The sequence below is a fragment of the Gouania willdenowi genome, chromosome 22, assembly GCF_900634775.1.
Source record: "Gouania willdenowi chromosome 22, fGouWil2.1, whole genome shotgun sequence".
NCBI classification, from domain to species: domain Eukaryota; kingdom Metazoa; phylum Chordata; class Actinopteri; order Blenniiformes; family Gobiesocidae; genus Gouania; species Gouania willdenowi.
This window is the reverse complement of record NC_041065.1, coordinates 8,624,923-8,647,126: the sequence shown is the minus strand read 5'-3', so window position 1 is coordinate 8,647,126 and position 22,204 is coordinate 8,624,923. Positions and strand designations below refer to the sequence as shown.

The 22,204-nt window shown below is 39.2% G+C and overlaps 1 protein-coding gene across 1 annotated transcript; it reads right to left on the bottom strand.

Moving 5' to 3' along the window:
- Positions 1-1,085: 1,085 nt before the first annotated feature.
- fbln5 (fibulin 5) lies at positions 1,086-22,006 on the bottom strand. The gene is made up of 11 exons (XM_028437960.1): positions 21,656-22,006; positions 20,948-21,002; positions 20,110-20,158; positions 19,549-19,830; positions 5,729-5,851; positions 4,652-4,768; positions 4,324-4,440; positions 3,545-3,667; positions 3,253-3,379; positions 2,966-3,161; positions 1,086-1,760 (listed from the first exon to the last, which is right to left on the bottom strand). The coding sequence occupies exons 2-11, from the start codon at positions 20,999-21,001 to the stop codon at positions 1,599-1,601; spliced, it is 1,350 nt and encodes a 449-aa protein (XP_028293761.1). The 5' UTR covers position 21,002; positions 21,656-22,006; the 3' UTR covers positions 1,086-1,598.
- Between the last annotated feature and the right edge of the window lie 198 nt (positions 22,007-22,204).

The following is a 22,204-nucleotide window of genomic DNA, read 5'->3' as shown; positions in this document are numbered from 1 at the left end:
GTTAAATCTAGAATAGAGTTTAAAATGATTCTGGTAATTACATACAAAGCTCTCAAATATCAAGCTTGAGTATATCCTAAAGACCTGCCCCAGCACAACACTTCATTCCCAGACTGTTGCTTTAGATGTTCGTGAATCTAAAGTAAAATGAGAGACAGTGTGTTCAGATTTCCCACTTATAGAACCAACTCCCAGTTTCAGTACGGGACACTAGGTATGAGAACACTGATAGTTAGGGCTGATACAGGTAATCCTGAAATGTTTTTTAAGAGTCGGGCATTATTATCGGCTATTTACCATAAAATGTGATATTGGTTGACATCAGTAATTCTGCAAATTTCATAAATTACATGTAGTGCAATCTTTTATTGACAATTGAGTTGCCAGGTGTATGAAATGCTCTATACAAATACATTTGATTTGCCTTGAAAAGCTTTGAGGGGAAAATACAGTACTTAAAAAAAACAACACAGGTATTTTCTTAGCAATATTGAAATAGTGATATGTGCTGCACAAATGATGTTTTATGTGGAATGCGTCCATTCGGTTGGAATCGGGATCAGGAAATTACTAAATATTTAACATCATTACTTTTTTAAGATATGCTAGCTTAAAGCTGCTCGCGAACCCTTTCTGGTGCCCAAAATGAATGATTCCTATAATCCCACATTTAATAAAGTGTTTCCTGGTAGAGAATGTATAGGTAATAGTGTTAGCAAGAGGATCTTACAATGCTCAAATCCTTTCCAAGTTTGTATTTTCCTTTAATAATGCTGAGTTAGAATGATCAGCCTCACTGAACACTGTCTGAAGATAGAGGTCAAATTGAAGGGGGTCACCCTGGGTAGGACCCAGTACATCATATCATATTACAGACTCAGATCAATATAATGCTAATGGCTGTGGAAAACTATTTAGACCTAGTGTTGAAAATAGTTTCTCAAATTGTGTCAGATTTCTCCTTCTATTAGCAGTTACAGCTGTTAATGCTTCAGCAGTTTGATCCAAACCATCACAATTGATTCCTTAGAGTTTTGTAGTTGGAAGAACAGGAACCACCTCATACCAGAGACATTTATGTGGTGAGGAATTTATTGGTCTAGACAAAACTGTGATCAATATTTCAGTTAACGACTGTTACACACTTGAAATATTGCCTTTGTAGAAGCACTTGAGATGCTCTCCTCCAAGGATAAGATGGCACGCCTGATACAAACATAGCTTACGAGTCGCTTTCACAGTTTATTTTAAGGAGAGAATAATCCACAGACAACAAGAGAAAATCAATAATGCTCTTTGATATTCAACGAAAAAGCTTACATCATTTCCAGCCTCTGTTTGAGGATGTCACAACTGTACGTCACCAGTTCATATTGCAGCCATAAAAACCTGCTGTTCATTAAACAAAGGGTGGGGATTCCATCACAAGGGGCTTTCCCGTCAGCTGATAATGGCCTTATCGGATACGTCTGTAGTGAAGATGCCATAACGGCTTAAAGAAAACAAACAGAGGTCTATTGATCTACTGTATCTCAAACATTACACACACGACAACGGCTGCAGGTGTAGCTACATCTGCATTGTTCTCTGTCTTCAGTTCAGAAAGGATGCTCTGACACAAATATTGTGAGTCTGATGATGGAGCTGCCTCTGAAGTTGATGACGTTGTTGACGGTGACCATCTCCAGGTCCAACACCAACTCCCTCGGCCCAGTGATTGGCCGAGACAGAACCAATGTGGCGCTGACGTTGCTGGTTTGCTGTGAGACAGAGAGGGTTCACAGATAAGAGGAAGTAAGGCCCCACTGTGGAAGTCTCTAGTAGTGAGATACATCTCACACACTGCTACGCCATCTGCTGGCTCCAAGCTGAACTTATTCTCAGACTGCTGATTTATCAACATCGCCTCAGGGAAACAAGAGTTTTTAACCCCTCCATAAAGTGTAAGATATACCCATTTATTTTCTAGTCTATAGCCGTCTTTGTACAGTCTGTGAGTATCCCAATTTTTATAAGAAAAGCTATTAACCAGATGTGCAAATGTTATAGTTTAACTCATTCAGTTAAAATTTGTTGTTGCACCTATTTTTTATTTTTTTGCTTTACTTGTGTATGAAATAAATTTGCCCTGCTATGTATGGGCTGACAATTGTAAAGTTGTGTATGCAAAAATAAACGGCAACGTTTTGCAACATTTAGCAACAAACCACGTTTAAAAACCAGATTTACGTCAATATATCTGAAATTTGTGATATTCACTTTTCTCGTAAAAATAATAATATGTCAATGTTAAATCTAAATTTCAAATCTAAACCTAAAAGTGAAATGTAAATCTAAATGTTAAATGTTCAATCTAAATCTAAATGTTCAATCTAAATCTAAATGTTTAATCTAAACCTAAAAGTGAAATGTAAATCTAAATGTTCAATCTAAATCTAAATGTTCAATCTAAATCTAAATGTTCAATCTAAATCTAAGTCTAAACCGGAGGTACCTAAAAAATATATCATGCAAACTAGCGCTAAATGCAGTCTATTCAGAGTGATTGCTCTCTTCATTTAGATTTAACATTGAGATTATATTTTTGCGAGAAATGTAAATATCATGAATTTCTCAAACATTGCTGTAAATCTGGTCAAAAGCAACATGAAAAAAATCACATGCATTTTTTAAACGTGATTTGTTGCTAAATGTTGTGAAAAGTTGCTGTTTATTTCAACATGTGCAACTTTACAATCTGCGCCCCATAAGCTATGCCTTAAATTGCCCTTTAAGTATTTTTAATATTTGCACAGCATTAAAGTGAAATATCAACCTTGCCGTCAGTAGTAAGACCATAAAGCTGCAATGTGAATGTTTAGTGTTGGGACTTTTCTCAAAAAGGATAAACTTTTATCGCTGCAAAATGCCTCTTAAAAAACCTTTTACAGCAAAATAGTATTTTGCCGTCCTACGAGACACTCACCCTCATGTGAAATTCTCGTCCATCGTTGCCCGACTTTATCTGGAAGATGTAGAAAGCCCCAGGGTAACGCGTGGTGGCCTGCATTTGGAAAATATCTGCAGGCACACTGCGCCCTGACGACAGATCCATGTGTCGGTACAGGATGGTGAAGGGCTTGTCTCTGCAGGCAGGGTTCTCAGCTGAACACATGCACTGACTGCAGAGGACGAGGCACACATAATGCAGGCTTTAGACCTCATAGCAGGTGATAACATAAAAACATCTGGATCTGGATAACACACACTCACTTTTCACTAACTTCGATGTAAGGTAGGGGACACTGTAACGGATCCAGGCAGGTATAGCCTCCCTGGAAATTGAAACACACTTGTGCTGTTGTACAGGTGTTGTTACCAGTGTCACATTCATTGATATCTTTAAAATCAAACACACAACAGTCACAGTCAGTAAAGGCATCATCGTCAGAAAAACATCCAGAGCATTACTGACACAGCTAGAGGGAAAACACGGATTAAAAAGCATGTAATAAGTTCATTGGTGAGCTGGATGGATGGATGGATGGATGGATGGATGTGTTACCTTCACAGCTCCTGCCGTCCTCGTACACATAGTATCCAGGTGGACAGATGCATGAGAACGAGCCAGGTGTGTTCACACATCTGTGCTGGCAGAGGAAGTCAGAGAAACCGCACTCATCCAAGTCTATATGAAGAAAAAACACTACATTTTCACAACAGGAATGGAATAACACTGGTTTATTCTAGGATAGAGCTCTGGAAGCTGCACCAAGAATGAAAAAAAATCAAGAATGAATGATGGGTTAGGGCAAAATACAAGTTGTTTTGCTGACTTGCATATAAATAAATGTTGTTTTTCTCTTCTGAAAGCTTTGTTTTATGATTAAACATCTGTAGATTCAAAAGTAGCTTGTGTTGCTAAAGAACTGGTTTCAGTTGACTCACAGCAGATGTTCTACATGTTTCATGTCTCATCTGGCTTCAGCACCAAGACCATTTGTTTCTTTGGACCATTTATTAACTCTGCTAAGGAGGGAATATTTATTTTCTTTGTCTGTCTGTTAGCAGGATTAGGTCAAAACTACTTAACACCTAACACAATGATTTCCAACTAAAATAAGACATATTTCCCAGTTATATTAAGAGCATGCTATAAACTAGATTCCCATGCACCTTTGCCTTGTCTTAAACAATAAAAACTGTTACTATTGTGGTTTTGTGCTTTAGTGAGACAAAAGGTTGTAAAACATTAGGAGGAAAAAGAAGAAATTCATCTGTATTTGTTCGTTTTTAGCGAGAGACATCAAGCCTTTTTATCTGCTATCAGCAAAATAATCGGACCTTTGCAGTTTGTCCCGTCTTCCTGGAGCTCGAATCCCTCGTCACAGTTGCACATGAAGGAGCCGTAGGTGTTGAAGCAACCGTGACTGCAGGGTTCATCCGCACACTCATCCACATCTGGGGAAACAGATCATAGTGGACCTAAATAGGCTTTTATGGAGTTAAAATCACAACAAAAGCTCAAACATGCAAAAAATGTTTTACTTGGATAACAACCAGTTTTTGTGTTAATCCTGTGATGAAAACTGTGAAAACTGAGCAGAGCCCCGTTACCATGATGGATGTAACAATCATGATGTGTGTGTTTCTGTGCAGGTGTGTGTAGTACCTTGGCAGGTTCTGCTGTCTAGGTTGAGGAGGAAGCCTGTGTTACAGGAGCAGGAGTACGAACCAGGAACGTTGGCACAAAGCTGCTGGCAGTAACCATAGCGACATTCATCAATGTCTGAAACAAAGAGGAAAAATCATTGTCACATCAGAAAGCAGTGGATCCTCTCAGCTGCACTACTGCAGAGAGATGCAGGGGGCGCTGCTTAGTTAAAGTTGAGCAGAAATGTAAGTGAAAAATCTACTATTATCAGTTGAAATTAAATAAAATAAGCAAATGCGTTGTTTCAATTTTTTATGTAAATACACATACATTTTGACACTTATGAAGACTTAAAATCTAGAAATGTTTAAATCATGTTTTTTCTTTAAATGAAAAATGAAAGGATGGTACCTAAAACATATCATAGAAAAGTGTATGTGAAATTAAGAAAAATATTTATACAATTTTTTTTTTAAATAATCCTCATTTTAGTTCAGGGGCAAAAATACGGAGCAGCTTGATCTCAAGTGGGCCACAGATTTTATGTGGAAAAATGAGTAATTTCAGCATCATTGTGCCCTAGTTTGTACTTCTACGTATACAAAAAATATTAAATTATGTAAAAAATCAGCAATATCAAGCAATAAGTGACAGATACCAGTGCCAACCAGATCTTCACTTTAAATTTCCTAGATTTTGAGATTTCTATAAAATTAAGGGAAATATTATGTAATAAAACTTTTCAGGTTTTATTTTAAGATATACTTTTACCTCTTTGAAATAGTCTTTTGAATATTTTGGTATTTTGAGTTTCTGCTTTAAGAACAATTGCCACACTGACATTTTTCCATAATCCTGTGTTCAAATAAGAATAAATCTTATTAAAATCTTGGGTTGACCAGATTTAGGTATGCAGCTACTTCTGAGATAAACAACTGTGATTTTGTGATGAATTTAACATATCAAACTGTGTCATAATTTCATCAGTTTTTATAAAAATCCTCTCATTCTGAGGGACTGACATGTAATTCAGTGAGAATCACTATTTTCAGTTGTACTTGTTGACTTTAGTGCAGTGTTTAGTGTAGAACTCACCCTGACACTGTCCCCCAATGAGCCAGTAACCCTCCGTACACGAGCAGGTGTAGCCTCCTGACGTGTTGATGCACACCTGGGTGGGGTTACAGTGGTGAGAGTTTGTCTCACATTCGTCAATATCTGGAACAAACGAGAGGAAGGCAGAAAACAACTAAACCAAGAGGAGAAACAGAGAAAAACTAAACACAGGTGAAGAATGAACCAGATATCGGTCCAATATTAGCCTGAAGATGAATATCAGATATCTGGATTTTCTGATTTTTCAATTTTTTTTCCCACATGTATTTCTTGTTCATTTCATTCAATTGTAGAATACTGTAGATATTATGTTGAAGGTTAAAATCTATGTAACCAATTGGTTAATAATAATAAATGGGTCAGTTTTCCTCATACCTACTGTTGCTGACTATTGTTCTCTGTTTGAGTGACATCACTTGATCAAGTCTTTTCTAACATTCCACACTACAAAATATTTAATTATTATTTTTTTATAAAAATGTATGTATGATTCATGCTGATATCGGCTCAATATTGATATCGGCCGATACGCAAGACAATATCGGTATCATATCGGAAATGAAAACGTTGTATCGGGACATCCCTAATATTTAATACAGAGGATAATTTTTCAAACTGATAACATCAAAGTGACACATGCTTTAAGTGTTTAACAGACATTACACAGTGATAAATACTGTGAAATATTCCATAACAAGAATTACCTTGTATTATATTACGTGGTGAAATGACATAATATTTTCCCAATTGTCTCTAAAAGCAAACTGGTTATGCTGTAATTTCTGCTTTATTAAAAGTGTCACAACTCTGAGTCTTTGGGTGTGTTTTTGTGTTATATTTTCATCAGAATGTTTTGTTTATTCTTTGTGGTAATACAGTTGGGGCTTATAAACATATCTGGGATATCTCTCTGTTAGCGGGCTTCACCTCACCAAACATTCAAAATCCCAGAGCAGCGGCAGTGCTACTACAAAGCTCAGTTATCAACACGTTAACTTAGGACAGGTGATTTTAACCTGACTGTGTGCGCAGAGGTTCAGGCTAAAAGCAACACTGTTGCCACAGAAAAGGCAGGAAGGAAGAAATGCTGGCAGAATATTGCCGACACTGTTAATGCGTAAAATCATGAGATTATACAATTTAAAATGTGTTTTTAATTTTTAATTATTTTTTTTTACCTTATCTGCATAATGCTATTGAAGGTCAACACTACATGTAGTGCTATCTTTTTGCAATTTATTCTTGCAATGAAACAAACACATTGATTTTATTTCATAATTGTGACCATCACCAGCCCTCCCTAAGAAAATAAAAAGAGAGGACAGTGTTATACCTTGGTGGGAGGAAAGGAACAGGGAAAAGAGAGTTAGGGTGGCACAATAGAAGGTGTGGTTTACGCCCAGCTGTTTTGGTTATGCTGAAAGTATAATGCAATACTACTATTGTGCATATTGTGTAGTGGGGTGTAATCTATTGAACCAGTCTGGTGACAAACATGGAAGGATTGAAGAGGGTGACGCAAAACCCGCCTTAAGTGTAATGATGGTGGTCGTGAACAGAGGAGAAGAGAGAGTGCTTACACATAGAAGTGATAGTTAAGCTCAATATGAGCTTTTCCCAAAGCCAGCCTGGGTGGCAGTAACCAATAGGAGCCAAGGAGACCCAAACCACACACTGCACCCCCAATCGCCCGACGCACGCAGCCTCCATCGGCTGCCAAAGGTCAGTCCATCAGTTGAAAATCTATACCTTTCCTATAGATCATCATCCGAGTAAATGAAAGGATTATACCTTAAATATTGTTTCTCTCCTGTCACCTGTCAGATCCTATCTGTTGGTTCAAGACCCAGTCGGGCTCATTTGACACAATGGTTTTAGTACCTTCTTATGTTTGGCACGCCCTGTCCTGTCAGTGTATAACTGCACAGAGATTATATAGATTTCCCTCTTGTTACCATATACAGTAGGTGAAGCTCATCTCCCAGATTGCCTTCCCTCACTCTTTAAGAAGTGATTGAGTTCTTGCTTCATTGTTCTTCATGTTCCAAAATTACTTCTTATTCCCAGCGCCTTAAAGCAGAACTAAGTAACTTGCACTTAGCGCTCCCCCTAAAGGTCCCTTTGGTTATGTCACTGTCGTAAACACTCTGCACCCACCGCCGCCTGCCCCACCCAACAGCTACATGTGCACCTTTGCTCTCCTAAGACAGTAGCAATCAATCACTGAAAAATCCTAATACAACAGTGACACTAAGGGTGCTTTCACACATATAGTCCCATGTGACAATGTGAACAGTATGAGGAAGAGAGACAAGTAAAATCAATGAATGATGTGGGAGTGACACGGAAGAGAGTGGATGGATGGGTGGGTGGATGGATGGATGGATGGATGGATGGATGGATGGATAGATAGATAGATAGATAGATAGATAGATAGTAATTTTTGTGTGTGCTGCCTGATGGAGCGCTGGGTTGCGAGTGTGTGTGTGTGCCTGTTGTTGTGACGACAGTGTGTGTGATTGCAGTGTGCCGCTGCTGAGCTGTCACTGCGTGGAGTTGCTCCGTTCCTCGGACAAAGGTCTTCTCTGCCTTTTTTGTTGCTGGCTCCCACACGATATAAGTTTGAGAAAAGTTAACTGGTAGACAACCGTGTGCATAATCTAGCATTAGTTTGTATTGGGCTGTTGTAAAGCAGTACGTCTTGCCACCGTGTCAGAGGCAGGGAAAGTTGCAAGTGTGGTTTTCTGGCCAGAGACAGCAGGGAGAGATTTAAGACCCCCCAATCACCCCATAAACACTTGTATTACCCTCAGAGGAACTACAAGAAAGATTTCTTAAGGTGAAAAAGTTATTAAGTTCTGCTTTAATAATTGTTCTTTTGATTATTAAAGTGTAACTCCCTGAAATGTATCCTTTATTGTTGCTCTCAAATTAGAATTCAAATAATTTATTGTCATTCTGATAGTAATCTTTTTCATGACGATGTTGAAAAATCCATTTAAAAAAAATGTCTTTACCAAACAATATTTTCAATATCAAAAATGTATTAATCAATGTAACGGAAAAAAAGCGGCTCCATCTCTTTAGAAAAAAAATTAAAACCCTTTTCGTCACACTAAATTTCAGATACAATTTGATACATTGTTTAAAAAAAACAAATAAACTATGTTTTTAAAGTAGTGTTAATGTTATGATTCTTATTTTGTATGCATGCTTTATTTTGTAGATGGTTGTAAAATCTGCTGGAGTCCCTGCTGATATCTGGTACAAGGTAGGGTACAACGAAGACAGGAATACAGTTTGTTAAAGAGCTGCACACAGAAGAAATGTCACAATTGTGAATTAAGTGTGTTAACGGACTGGAATAAAAATGAAAATATTGTGATTAGACTTTTTTTTGCCGAAAGGAAAAAAGTACATTTGCTTCTAGCACAGCTGCTCTCATATTGTGTCATATCTACTTTGTTTTTCTTGATTGTTCCAACAGGCTTTACACAGGAGAATCAAAAGTCTGTTATTCCAACACATTTTCACAATCGTGTGTCATTTATTAATGACAGAAAACATTTCCTGCCAGCCAAAAACTAGATCGCTATCTCAATTCCTGGTGCGGCTCCCACACCTTATCTTAACAGGCAGATTTCCTTATGAGGATATGACCGACCACAAATTACAGCTTCTGCTTCTCGTTCTCAGACCATGAAGTCACCAATCTGCCAAAATGTGGGGAGGGAAGTGGGTAGGAGCCTGTTATTTCTTTTTTGTTTGGACTGGCTTATTGGCCTTTGCATCCATCCCTGGATAGATGGATGGATGGATGGATGGATGGATGGATGGATGGATGGATGGATGTTGTGCTCACAGGGGTCGAGGCACCGGTTTGACCTTTTGTTTGCACTTTCACAAGCCTGTTCTTGATCAACATGTTGGGCTCCAGTTGACACAGAATGAGCTCCTGAAGGCTAACAGGAGATGTATTTAATCAACAAGCAGAAAAACACAATAGAGACAACAATGGCTTGGATTTTTATAGAGCGCTTTTTTCCAGGAGACTCAAAGCGCGTACAGAAACCATTATTCATTCACACCAGTCACTCATATCAGTCATACCGATGGTGGTAAGCTACAGTGTAGCCACAGCTGCCCTGGGGCATACTGACATGCCATTTTGCACCTATGGCCCCTCTGACCACTACCAGCATTCATGCACAATTCATACCCATTCGTACAAGGCAATGTGGGTAAAGTGCCTTGCCCAAGGACACAACAACGAATCGGATAAAATGGGATTCGAACCTCCAAACCTTCAGTTATTGGACAACCCACTCTACCACTAAGCCATGTAATCCTACAAAAGCCTGAGTAAAAGAAAGGTGAAAGTCATGTAATATCCTATAGTTTCCAGTAATAATTCACATTTTTAGGCTGATGCAAAAGCTGTACATTTAGAACTTGAACCAACAAAGCACCATCTCTTTCACATTCAATAAAACACTGTTGTGATCTAACGAGAACATCCTGGGATTTTCAAAAATGGGTCATGCTGGGAACTTCATTTGTTTTCATGGCAGCATTTAAAGAAGCACATTTCATTTTATGTTGCAGGTATAGTTTCATGTGTTTCAATAAATCTATGATATAATCACATTGTTTTTGTCAGGGCGCTTCTAAAAATAGGAACTTGTTTTAAAATGCTTTTTATGTAAAACTTTACTACAACTACTGAATTTCACTGAATTGGGGAAAGTTGCTCACAGCTATTCTTTTTTTACCATTGCAACTTTAATTATTATAATTTCTTTTGTTCGTAAAGGTGTTAAGGATATATTTTTTTAAATCATCCAAAATGACAGAATGAAAAACACGAGAATCTCAAAAACTGTAGAAAAAACAGGGGACCAAGTCCTGTGATTATAAAACAGGCTTTTGAATGACTTAAACCAATGATAAACCATGATAAATAATTATTAAAAATAAAACGCTTCTACTTCTCCAAACTGGAAACTTGTTTATAGTTATAGCTTATCCAAACAGATCAGTGTTATTAAGCAAAATATAATCACAGAACAGTTTTTTGAGCAAAAAATAAGAAAAACTTTGGTGGATCATTCTAAAGTTGAACATATATTTTTTGTTTTGTTATGGAAAATGTCATATTTTTCTATCAAAGTTCAACTTCTTGGGACTGAAGCCTGAAAAATGAGCCGATTGACTAAAGCTAAAGCGAAAACAACCCGACTGGCATCTACAATGTTTTGGCTACTGCAGTTTGGAGTTCATTCATTCAGATTTGGATTATGAAAAAAGATTGAAGCCTTGATTCTTTGATGAGTATTGTTTGTGTTTAGATAAAGTATAAATGTTGTTTATCATTACTGTTTGGCAGGGTTTAAAATTCACTGTTTTGATAATTCATATAGTGTGGATGTAATAAATATAAGAAGTATGCTTATTTCTTACCTAACTTTGCAAAGTAATGGACTGTCATTTTATTTCCTCAAAGTAAATGGATGTCAATTATAAAAGTTTGGGAGAGGGAGGTTACACAAAACCCCTTAGACTGAATTACGTCCAATGGATGAACTGCAGCCTGTGATTTAAAGCAACTACCAGAAGAGTTAACCTGAGGATAAGATCTCTGAATGTTTGCAGACGGTGAAAGGACTGTGAGAAATTCCCTTCGAAGAGCATGCATGACACGTGTGTTAAGGCTGAATGAAGAGAGCATGATGCTCGCAAAATGTCTCAGTTCTCTACTCATCAACCATCATCATCATCATCATCATTATCAGTCTAGTCATCATATTTCCCCCTCACCACATTTAACCCAACATGACACATACTTCATCAAGTTTGTGTGTAAAAAGAAACTCTTGCACGTTCTGACAATAGTTTGGTTTATTACATTGTAAGTGAACGGCTCATATGGTTCAGCAGCGATTCAGGCCTGAAAGTGTTTACATTAGAGACATTTGGGTTTTTTTTGTTGTTTAAATGTGTGTTAGTGAAAGTTTTTAATTTCTCATTATCAAGCTGTTAGAGTCATTTCTCAGATGTGATGTGTTAGTGTGTTAATAACATTATGATTTGCAGTTAAATGTGTTTGATTCTTACATTTCCAAGAGTAAACATCATTGCCAATAAATTAAAAAGGTAACAAATTGGTCTTTCATCATGCTTCTTGGTGTAATATGTGATTTTTAATTAAAAGGTACTCTGCTAACTAAAGAGAGTCAAAATCAAGACTTAGTTATCAATAAAAACATGTATTAATTTAATAAAACATGGCAGCAAAATATGCATAAGATGAGCCCACGGCTCATAGCAACAATTTGTCTTAAATGTTAGTTATCTAAGGACAATGTAGAAGAAAAAAAAAACATTAAACAAACTGAACTAAAAATGAACCGGTACAGCGTGAGTGAGGTCTGTTCTTAACTTTTTGGCAGCAAACTAACCCTAATCTGAGGACGAGCACAGACAGACCACATATGGTGTTCAAGCACCACCAGCATCTGCTGGTTCCTTAGACGGAAAGCTCTGAATTTAGATACTTTTGCAAACCTGGGATAGAGCAACTTTAAAGGAGCATCGAGCAGGATTTGTAAAAAAAAAAAAAAAAAAAAAAACAACATTAATTTGAAGTCTTTTAATGCTATTGGGTGATGAAATGATGAAAACCAAGGAGAATGAGCCCACACACATTTAACCCTGCCTTGAACAGACTTCGTGCTGAACTTCTGGGCCAAAATTTCTTGCATAGTCCTGCGCATTTGACGTCAAATGACACTGTTTGGTTCGGCGGAAGCATGTGCATCTTGCACTAGAGTGCGGATTTTTTCATCTGAGTCTGACCCAAACCAGACAAAGTAAAACCAAACTCGACCCTAACCCGACAGGTATTCAGATATTTATATCCGAACCCGACCTGAAATCCGCAGTTAAAACCTCATTTTTTCCTCATACAAATGACATATTTAAGTTTGTTTTAATGGTGAGCCTACTTTTATTAACAAACAACTACTAATGTCAACATCAGATCAGCACACGGGGTAACAAGTGAACGTCAAACACAAACAGGTGCAGTGCGCACAAGAGACCCAGCTGGCCTATTTACATAATCAATTATGAAAACTAAGGTTAATCCATGTTCTTGTGCAGAAAAAGAATTGTGGCTTCCAGGCGGTCCTCCTCTTCTCCATGGTCCCGCCTGCAGTGCCGAAGCTGCACTCACTGCTACAGCTACTGCTGCAGGAATGCCAAGAACATGTGATCGAACCTGACCACCAGTTCTAAATATCTGTCCAAACCCGACCCGTCAGTTACCATAAGGTCCTATTGGGCTTCGGTCAGGTATCCATCCTCTACTTGCAGTAAACAGTCAAGTGAACAGTGAGTAAATAAATAACCATGTCATAGTATGGCTTATCATTGCAGTTACACTAATGGCCGTCCGTCGTGTCACTATGGAGTCTTATTTCTTGATCCTTCCCTATGCTGCTTTAAATATATAAAAATTAAAGTGTCTATTCATACGGTGCCGTACGGACAACCCCCGGTGCTTGGTACGGTTACCGAAGTACACGTATGTAGCGTCTTAGGGTTAGGGTTAGGTTTAGGTTTAAGGTTAGGTTATAACCCAACATCGCAACAATTTTTAGGGTTAGGGTTAGGTTTAGTCTTAGTCACGTGACCTAAACTGGCCAAATAGGGGCGCTGCGTACGGATAGAATGTCGGTATATTGATACAGCAACCGTACATATAGCCACTGCCTATAAAAAATTGATGAATACAGAGTTATGAAGATGCAATCGGGTAAATATTGAGATCAATTGTTGGTGGGTGCAGTGGTTCCGAACCTTTTTCAGGTCGTTACCCCATTTTGAAATCACAAATTTCTTGCGACCCTAAAAATTATTTTTTTTCGCTCCAGCTGAGTAGCAAGGATTAGTGACAAGTTGCAGATATTTTTTTACTGCATCTTGTTCAAACTAGATTTATATTTAAGTGAAAGTAAAGAATGGAGTTGTTTTAGATTGTTTTGTGTTTTAATCTTATATATTACTAGACATTTCGGGAAACCCCATTTAAATTCCAGGCGACCCCACATGGGGTCACGACCCACCGGTTGAAAAACACTGGTGGGGTGTCAGTACATTAGTCTTAGGGTCATAGGTTCCTTTTTAGTTGTGTTTATTCTGAATCAGTCAGTTTAGTTATGATGACGCAAACAAAAATCGCGGCCGGCGTGCACTTTTTTAGATACGAGCCAACGTGTCTGCGGTGTGGACGTATTTTAGAGCACTAAAGTGCTTTGTAAAGCTCCAAGCAAAGAGATTGAGACGGACCACGGAGTGAAAACAATGAAAAATACGGTTTGAAGTGCAAAGAAATCCAAACTACGCATCAAAAGCGAATTAGGCTTTTGAGTTTATTTATCTATTTAGATCATCTGCACTTCATCGCGACTGTACTTGATCCACGTTAGAAAGATCTTTACTTGCATTACATTATCCACGCCGCCATGGATGCAGAGAACCCGCTTGGAGCGCAGACAGTGAGAAACTGTTCAGTGATGCAGATCATGTTCTCATTGAGAAGAGGAACAGACTTAACTGTGATAAATCAGAAAAGCTGCTCTTCATCAAGAACATAAATATATTTTGTGTGTTTATGAGAGAACACATTTAATTTAACTATCTTTCAGCAGCCCAGTCACTTATGTTCAGTGCCGGAGTCATAGGGGGGCATTCGCGGACAGTGCCCCCCCCAGCTGACCTACTGTGCCCCCCCCCCACTCTTCCCACTACAGGGGGAGCTTTTTATTAATCAAAGACATCTCATTGGCTATCGCAACTATCCATTCACTGACAGTGGACGGGAGTCTGTTCCATATATAATACACTGTGGTGTAATTGTTTAACATTAGTGCTATTGAACATACCCTAGAGCTGTTGTTAGGATCAGCCAATAGAATGTGTATATGTCTATGGCCTGCTCTGTTGATTCCCTCCCCAGGTCTTGGACCAGGTTTCCTCACACAATAGGACTGTTTAGAATTTATTTCAGCAGTTTTCTGGTCCTGCTCATGTTTTCATTCAGTGTGTGGATGTTTTAGCTCGTAAAAAAGCTGCTCACGCTGTAGTTTCGTTTTGCTGTGTTACGGACCACATAGTATCTAAATAAACTGGTGACTGGCTATTAACTGTGAGGCTGGTGTGATGAACAATACATGTTAGAAGTTCTACCATTTGGCACTTTTGCAAAAAAAAAATTACAGCTTCTTTTTTAGGGTAGTAAAAAAATATATTTTGCATTTTATAAAAACCACTAACAGCAGTCGTCAACACACACGGAAGTTAAGAAACGAGGGGCACCAGTAGATTCATTACAACACATCTGGTTCCGCACATGTCCATGTTTTATGTAACATCCATTTTTTGGTTTTGATTGATTAATGTATTAGTAATGTTTCAATTAACCAGTAATGTGACTTATGCGTTGCTTCTTTTATGGCCTGACCGGGAGCAAAAGTCACTAGATTATCTGGATACTATTTGGACCGTAACACTGTTAGGTATAAAGTTGGCAGATATTCACAGGTTCCGACTTCCAGCATCAATAACTCTTTAACGAAACGTCATCGACACACAAATTACTCGGAACAGAGTGTTTTTGTGACCCCCGCACTTTTCTTAATGCCCCCCCATTTAATACTGCCTGATGCTGACTCGGCTTATGTACAGTGGGGTCATCATTTTATTTTGAATTTAAAATTATTTATTATTTGAAGGATTCACATTAATTTATGCTATTACAATGTCTTGATTTTAGTGAGGTTAGTACACAGTCATAGCCATAAATGCAATTTTACTAATAATTTGAATAATTATTTATTTTAGTGTTTCGGTTTTTGGCCTTGGTTTCCTCAGTTTCCGTTTTCAGTTCGACCAAGATTTTCCTTTTCGGTCCTGTCTCCACCCAGGTGTGCGTAATGCCTGTACATCCCTGCACTATTTAAAGAGTGCTTAAATAATGAAAGATTGAACAACCATGTCCTGTTTTCCCCAACTGGTCTGTTTTTGACATGGTGAAGGATTTGGACAGTTTGTCCTTTTTTATTTGAGGATTTTAATTCAAACTGTCATCCCTTTTATTATTTCAACAAGTTAAGTTTAGAGACCTATTAACTAATTATATATGTGCCTGAGTTCAATCAACCCTTCAATCCCCCCCAGGATTTTACATTGAGAGTAGGTAAAGCACTTTTTACCAAAGCCAGATGAACAAAGCCAAAAATAGCCCATAGCTGTCCCTGATCCATTTAACTGATTCCATCATTTTGATACTGTTCCCAGTTTGGAAAAAGGCTATCAGTGCATCATTGGCAGAGAATTGAAGGTCCATTTATCCATGCAGACTAAACCAATAAAACACAGAGAGAAAGAAGCAAAATAGCATAGTTTCCCTTTTTTAGCAATGATGACGCAGTTCAGATCAACTTATGATGCCGTTGAGGGGAAAGTTATTACTTAATAATAAATTAGAGAAAATTTTTATGGTTTGGATTCTGGAATGATTTAAGTAGTTTACACATGACACGTTTGGTCATGGAAAACATCAGTACGACTCTTGGCGTTGATGCATTTAAACATTCATCTTCTTGTCATGTATGTGTAACTTCTCCATGAAATCAGCATATAGAAAAACATTAAACCAGACCAAAAGGTAAAGAAAAACAAGGTCATGTAACTAGTCCTGTACTGTTCCACCAGCCTGGTGTCATTAGTGATACTGATGCAGTGTTTTACGACAAGTTGTAACACATTGAGACAGGAAGTAGGCACACACGCATACACACACAGAGACATGTCTGTTTCTCAAACCTGGCTCGGGCACAGACATGGCAGAACATGACCTCATATTTTGGCACTTGTACGGAGTAGTTTACCCAAACAAGGTTGTGGGCTTTTTACTCGACAAGTTTTCCCTAAAAAGAGAAACACTCCATATTTGTGCAAAGTCTGAGGCTCTAAACTCGAAGGGGAGCTACCTCCTGCATGTGCATGATTTAGGATTTATCCAGAAGCCCAGAAAAGCCCTACAAATAGACATGGTCTCATTAAACAGCGGGAAGACAATGGGACGATTTACTAAAGATGTGACACAGCAAGAGGATACAATAGAACACATCTGTCTGTGATTTAATTAAGTTTAGCTACAGTTTACTCCCACAGGTCGCCTCACCGATTTAGTTTATATTGAATAATCAAAGCACTGACCTTATTATACTGCATACATAATTATTTTTTTCTCCTTCTGGTAAATGTACTTGATTTATATAGTGTTTTATCCCCACATTGAAGTAGTCTCAAAGCGCATTACAATATCAGCTTATACACACTCACATTCACACACCAATGGGACAAAGCTGCCATGCAAGGTACATACAAGGTACATACAGTTTGAATTAAAATCCTCAACCACTGGGAGCAACTTAGGGTTCAGTGTCTTGCCCAAGGACACTTTGACAGGCATAGACTGGGATCAAGCACCCAACCTTTCAATCAGAAGACGACACCTCTACCACCTGAACTACGGTTGCTACACCAAATTGTGTGAGAACATTGGTCCTAAGTGAAGGGTCAGACAAAGGACGGTACGAATGATGAAGGATAAAATCAAGAGCTTTCGTAACCCATCCGGAGGGTTACAGGGGTCCTTCCCAGGAGCCAGGACGGAACCGCCTAGTTGCTGGACTTGCACCCATGGCACTCTGTGGGACCCACAGACTCTTTGCCTGTATGTTAAAGTTTGCCCTGGTGGACGAGAAGGTTTCTTCCTTAACAGTTACACCACCACAGCTACAAGTACATGTGGGTCGGGAAACTGGTGCTCAATGTCCTTTGTGCCAACGCGCCAAACAGCAATGCAGGGTACCAACACTTTTTGGAGTTTCTTGGAAGAATACTGGATAGTGCCCCACCTGGAGACTCTACCGTATAGTGTGACCTGGAGGGGCATTCTTCACAATCTAAACCTGAGCAGTGTTTGTTTATTGATTTTCTCATCTTGTCGCAGTTTGTCCACAACAAAAAACATATTCAAGCATATAAGGCTGTCCATTAGTACACTTGGCACCTGGACAGCTGAGACGGCAGCTTGATGATCAACTTTGTTGCCATTTCATCGGACCTGCGGCCATATGTTTAAGACACTTGAGTGAAGAGAGAGCTGTCAACTTATTACCACCTGCTGGTGAGTTGGGTCAGGTGGCCGAGGAAAACCCCACACAGACCTGGCAGACGAAGATGTATAGGGAATTACCTGTCAGACTGGCCTTTAACTCCCACATCCAACAAAGCCTTAACCACCTACTTCGGGTTGAGGGAGATATTGAGCTCGAATGGGCCCGGTTCCATCGGTTCCGAACGAGGCAACGGCTGTGGCAAGTTGTGGTCACAAGGCTACTGGTACCAGCCATGGTGACAATCTCACAGGTGGACAGCAGAGATAAAGGGAGTCGGTGAGGAGATGGAAGAAGGAGTCTTACAGAGCGGTCAGAGATACTGAAGCAAAACCTGGGGCGTTGGAGGAGTTTACACAGATCATGGAAGATCTGCCTTGAAGCCATTCTGGCAAACCTTTTAGTGCCTCAGGGAAGGGAGGCAACCACTTGTCCACACTGTCTACAGTGAGGACGAGGGGCTGCTGACATCATGGGGATATAGTTGGGCAGTAGCAGGAATATTTTGAGGAGCTCCTCAATCCCACCAACATGTATTCCATCAATGAACCAGAGCAGGGACACGTGTGGTGGGGTCACTCAATCTCTGGGACAGAAATTGCTGGTTCTGTTCATTAACTTCATGGACAGAATATTTAGGACAACCGGATGGTGAAGGTGGTCGAGTTTGGGCATCAGATGACTTTATTTCTGGAGTTTGCAGATGATGTTGTCCTATTGGCCCATCAAACACTGACCTCCAGATCTTCCTTGGATGGTTTGAAGCCGAGTGTAGCTTTATCTGACGACTGACCTGGTAACACTTTGGGATACCCCTAAGCGCTGGATGGTAACTGCTGAAGAACCAGATCAGCAGACATCTGAAGGGAGCAGGAAATTGATGTCTTTTATATTAAAGGCACACTGCAGACTTTTTGACCTAAAGAGTTGACCCATATGAGTTATTTTAAATGATACCTCAGGCCAATATAAAGCGCTTGACAGCGTGGCTTCCCTCTTGAAATACTGCCCAAGTAAATTTGGAGAGAAGGACCGACTTTGGCCAGGTCATGTGAACTGGAGAATGCCTGGAGAATGTATCACTTTACGGCAGTCACGTGACCACAGGCTCAGATGTACTCATTGGGCTAAGGCTTTTTTTCTGCCTGTTCAACTCCTGGTCATGGCCGAGGCAAACAAAAAGTTTAAAACTGCTTCTGAGGAGGCTAAAAAGACGCCCTCCATCGACCCGCCTTCCGCCCGACGCTGGACACCGCCCCGTGGACTCCGTGTCGCCCGTCCCCCGTCCGCTCCGACCTCGGCCGTCGTGCCAACCCTCCGGGAAGGGGGCAGATGATGGCGGCGAGGCCAGGGAGTGGGGGGGAATCCTGAAATACTTTCTCTTTAAATCTTTAACAATAAATAAAAACAAAAAAAGTCTTGATTTTAAAGTATATTCTCTTCTATGAAGAAAAGTCCTGTTACAAAAATTATAAACTGGCAATAAAACAAATACTGGAAAGAAGTGAACTAAAATCAACAGTTATGGCACATGTGCAGTCACTTACTCACCATTACAGGTACCATCCTCCGCAACCACGTATCCCAGGATGCACTGCGCCGTGCCCCTCACTCTGGGGTAACTGGGCTCCACTGATCTCGGAGGGGATGCTGGGAACGTATCTGCAAAGCCGAGAGCTGTGTCTGAGTAAGCTGGATCTGGCTGGGCCGGGGTCTCTGGCCTGTAGGGCTGGTTGTACAGAGACCTGGGCAGACACAGGTAGCCTCCATTCTGGTTCACACAGCGCATGTCTCCACGGCAAGCATCTGGCATGGAACGGCACTCATCCACATCTGGGACACAGAGCAGAGGAACCCATGGGAATCTTAGATAGGTTCTGAACTGATGGGTCAGAACCCAATAGTGGGTCGCAGACATTTGATTGGGCAAAAATATGATTTGATCTTGAATTGGGATAATGTATACAGGAAATGGACATATATTCTTACCTCTGAAACCATTTTAGTATTTAATCTCTACTTAGTTGTACAAATACACAAAACAATTCATGATTGTGTGTGTTTTATCAGCGCAATATGTTTGCTGGCTGCTCTAAAAGTGCTCATACTTACCGATACACTGCCTGATCCTGCGGTCAAATGCAAAACCCTCTGTACAGGTCTGAGAGAAACAAAGAGACATCCCGTATTTTAACTGTAGTCATTTTTGTATAAACATTACATTATTCAGCCACCTGTGCATTTCCATGTGGTACTTATCGATCTATAATAATGTGACCTGTACTTTGAGTGTAGCTTACATTTTTTTTATTAAAAAAACATAATGTTATGAGTACATATTTCTCATTGAACATCAGTATTGTTCCTATTAGCTTTATTGTATGTATTTTAATAAATAAGGGTGCTGTTTTAAATTGAGTTCTGTTTTTAATGCCCCTGTTTAGGGTTGTGGGTCACATTTATTTTAAGAAACTTGTTGTACTGCAGTGCTATCCACCTTATTCCTGGAGGCGCTGCAGTAGATATGACGAGGGCCACTACCTATGTGATAGGAGATATACTGTAGCAGGTAGCTCATGTTTTGTTGGGATCAATTCAAAACTTTTCATTTAAAAAAATAACACCGTAAACTACAGTATATGAGGCTTTCTTCAGCTGTATGAAAGTTTTCAAAATGTTTTTTTTTTTTTTTCTGGTATGACTGAGCTTTCTGACTCTTAATAGGAATAACTTTCCTGATATCAGCCTTAATCTTAATCATGACTGAAATTACACCAATAATAATACATTTTATTTATAAGCACTTTTAAAAAACTCAAAGACACTTTACAGCTGTCAAAACAATTACAAACAAGTAAAAAAAAAAAAGAAAAGAAGAAGGGTAAACAGAGAATAAATAACAATCATAAGTTCATCAAAATTAAATGAAATTGCTGAGATTTGTCATTACCTGTCCATGTGCTGGATGCATACAAAGCGCAATAAATACCAAAGCTGCCAACATCCTGCAAAACAAGGGTTTCCAAAGCTTTAGATTCCTAGAAAAAGCAAATGTGCATAGATATGCAATGCAAAGTAATAACCTCTGGGTACCTCACGATACGATACGATACGATACAAAGCTTATCGATTATCTCATGACATGACAATACTGCGATTATCGATATATTAGTCAGAAATTAATCTACAATAATCTATGACATAACAAGAAAAAAAAAGATTTTATTTTATAACTCTGAAAGACAATAAATTGAAAAAGTGTCCTATGAAGAGTGACACTATATTAGTGCAACATTTCTGTAAATAAGTGTCAACATACCAATGTAAATGAATAAGTGTCTCCAATAGTGTTTTCTGTAAACAAAACATAGGGTCTTTCTTACCAGTGACACCATTATAGTGCAATATTCCAGTAAACAATATATTGGGTCCTTCAACAAACAGTGACAACATTTCTGTGAAGACCTACCTGCACATTTTAGTGAAAAAGCAGAAAAGGTTTTGAAAATAATATATATATTACAAATTTTTTAAATCGATACTTAGAGCGAGCATATTGATAATCGATCGTGCGGAGGAAAAATCGCGACATATCGCCGTATCGAGATATTCCAGTAAATGTGAGACAGATTTGCGTAAAATACAGAAGCATACTGACCTGAAGCCGGTACTATTTCAAAAATGCTTTAGGTTTCCAGTGTGTTTTCAGCAGGATTTAGACGTCCTCGTAGTTGAAGCCCCCCTCACTGTTGCCCCTAAAGTCTTTACGCAGAGGAAGACCCGGGCTTTACCGTCTGCTGCTGAAGCCGTTTGACCAAATGCCCTAAAAAAGCCTTTTTCCAGTGTGCAGTTCGCAGTCTCTGCTTTGTCAAATTGTTTAGAAATGCATATTGACGGACCCCCTCTGAGCGCCTTCCCAACAGCTGGAATCAATCAGCAGCGCCAGCCCCCCTGAGCGCGAGCGCACACACGTGGGGGACAGAGGCTGTACAGGAACACAGAAGCAGACCCTCTGCAACAATGGTTCTCAACCCTGGGGTCGCGAAACACTTGGAGGGGGTCGCCAGATGCCTTCAAGAAACTAGGATTTTTTAAATTATTATTATTATTTAATAGTTTGAGCCCATACTTGCTTTATTTTAAGCTATTTTCATCACTTTTTCTTGCCACATTTTTCCTACATTACTCCATCAAATTTCAATGCTTT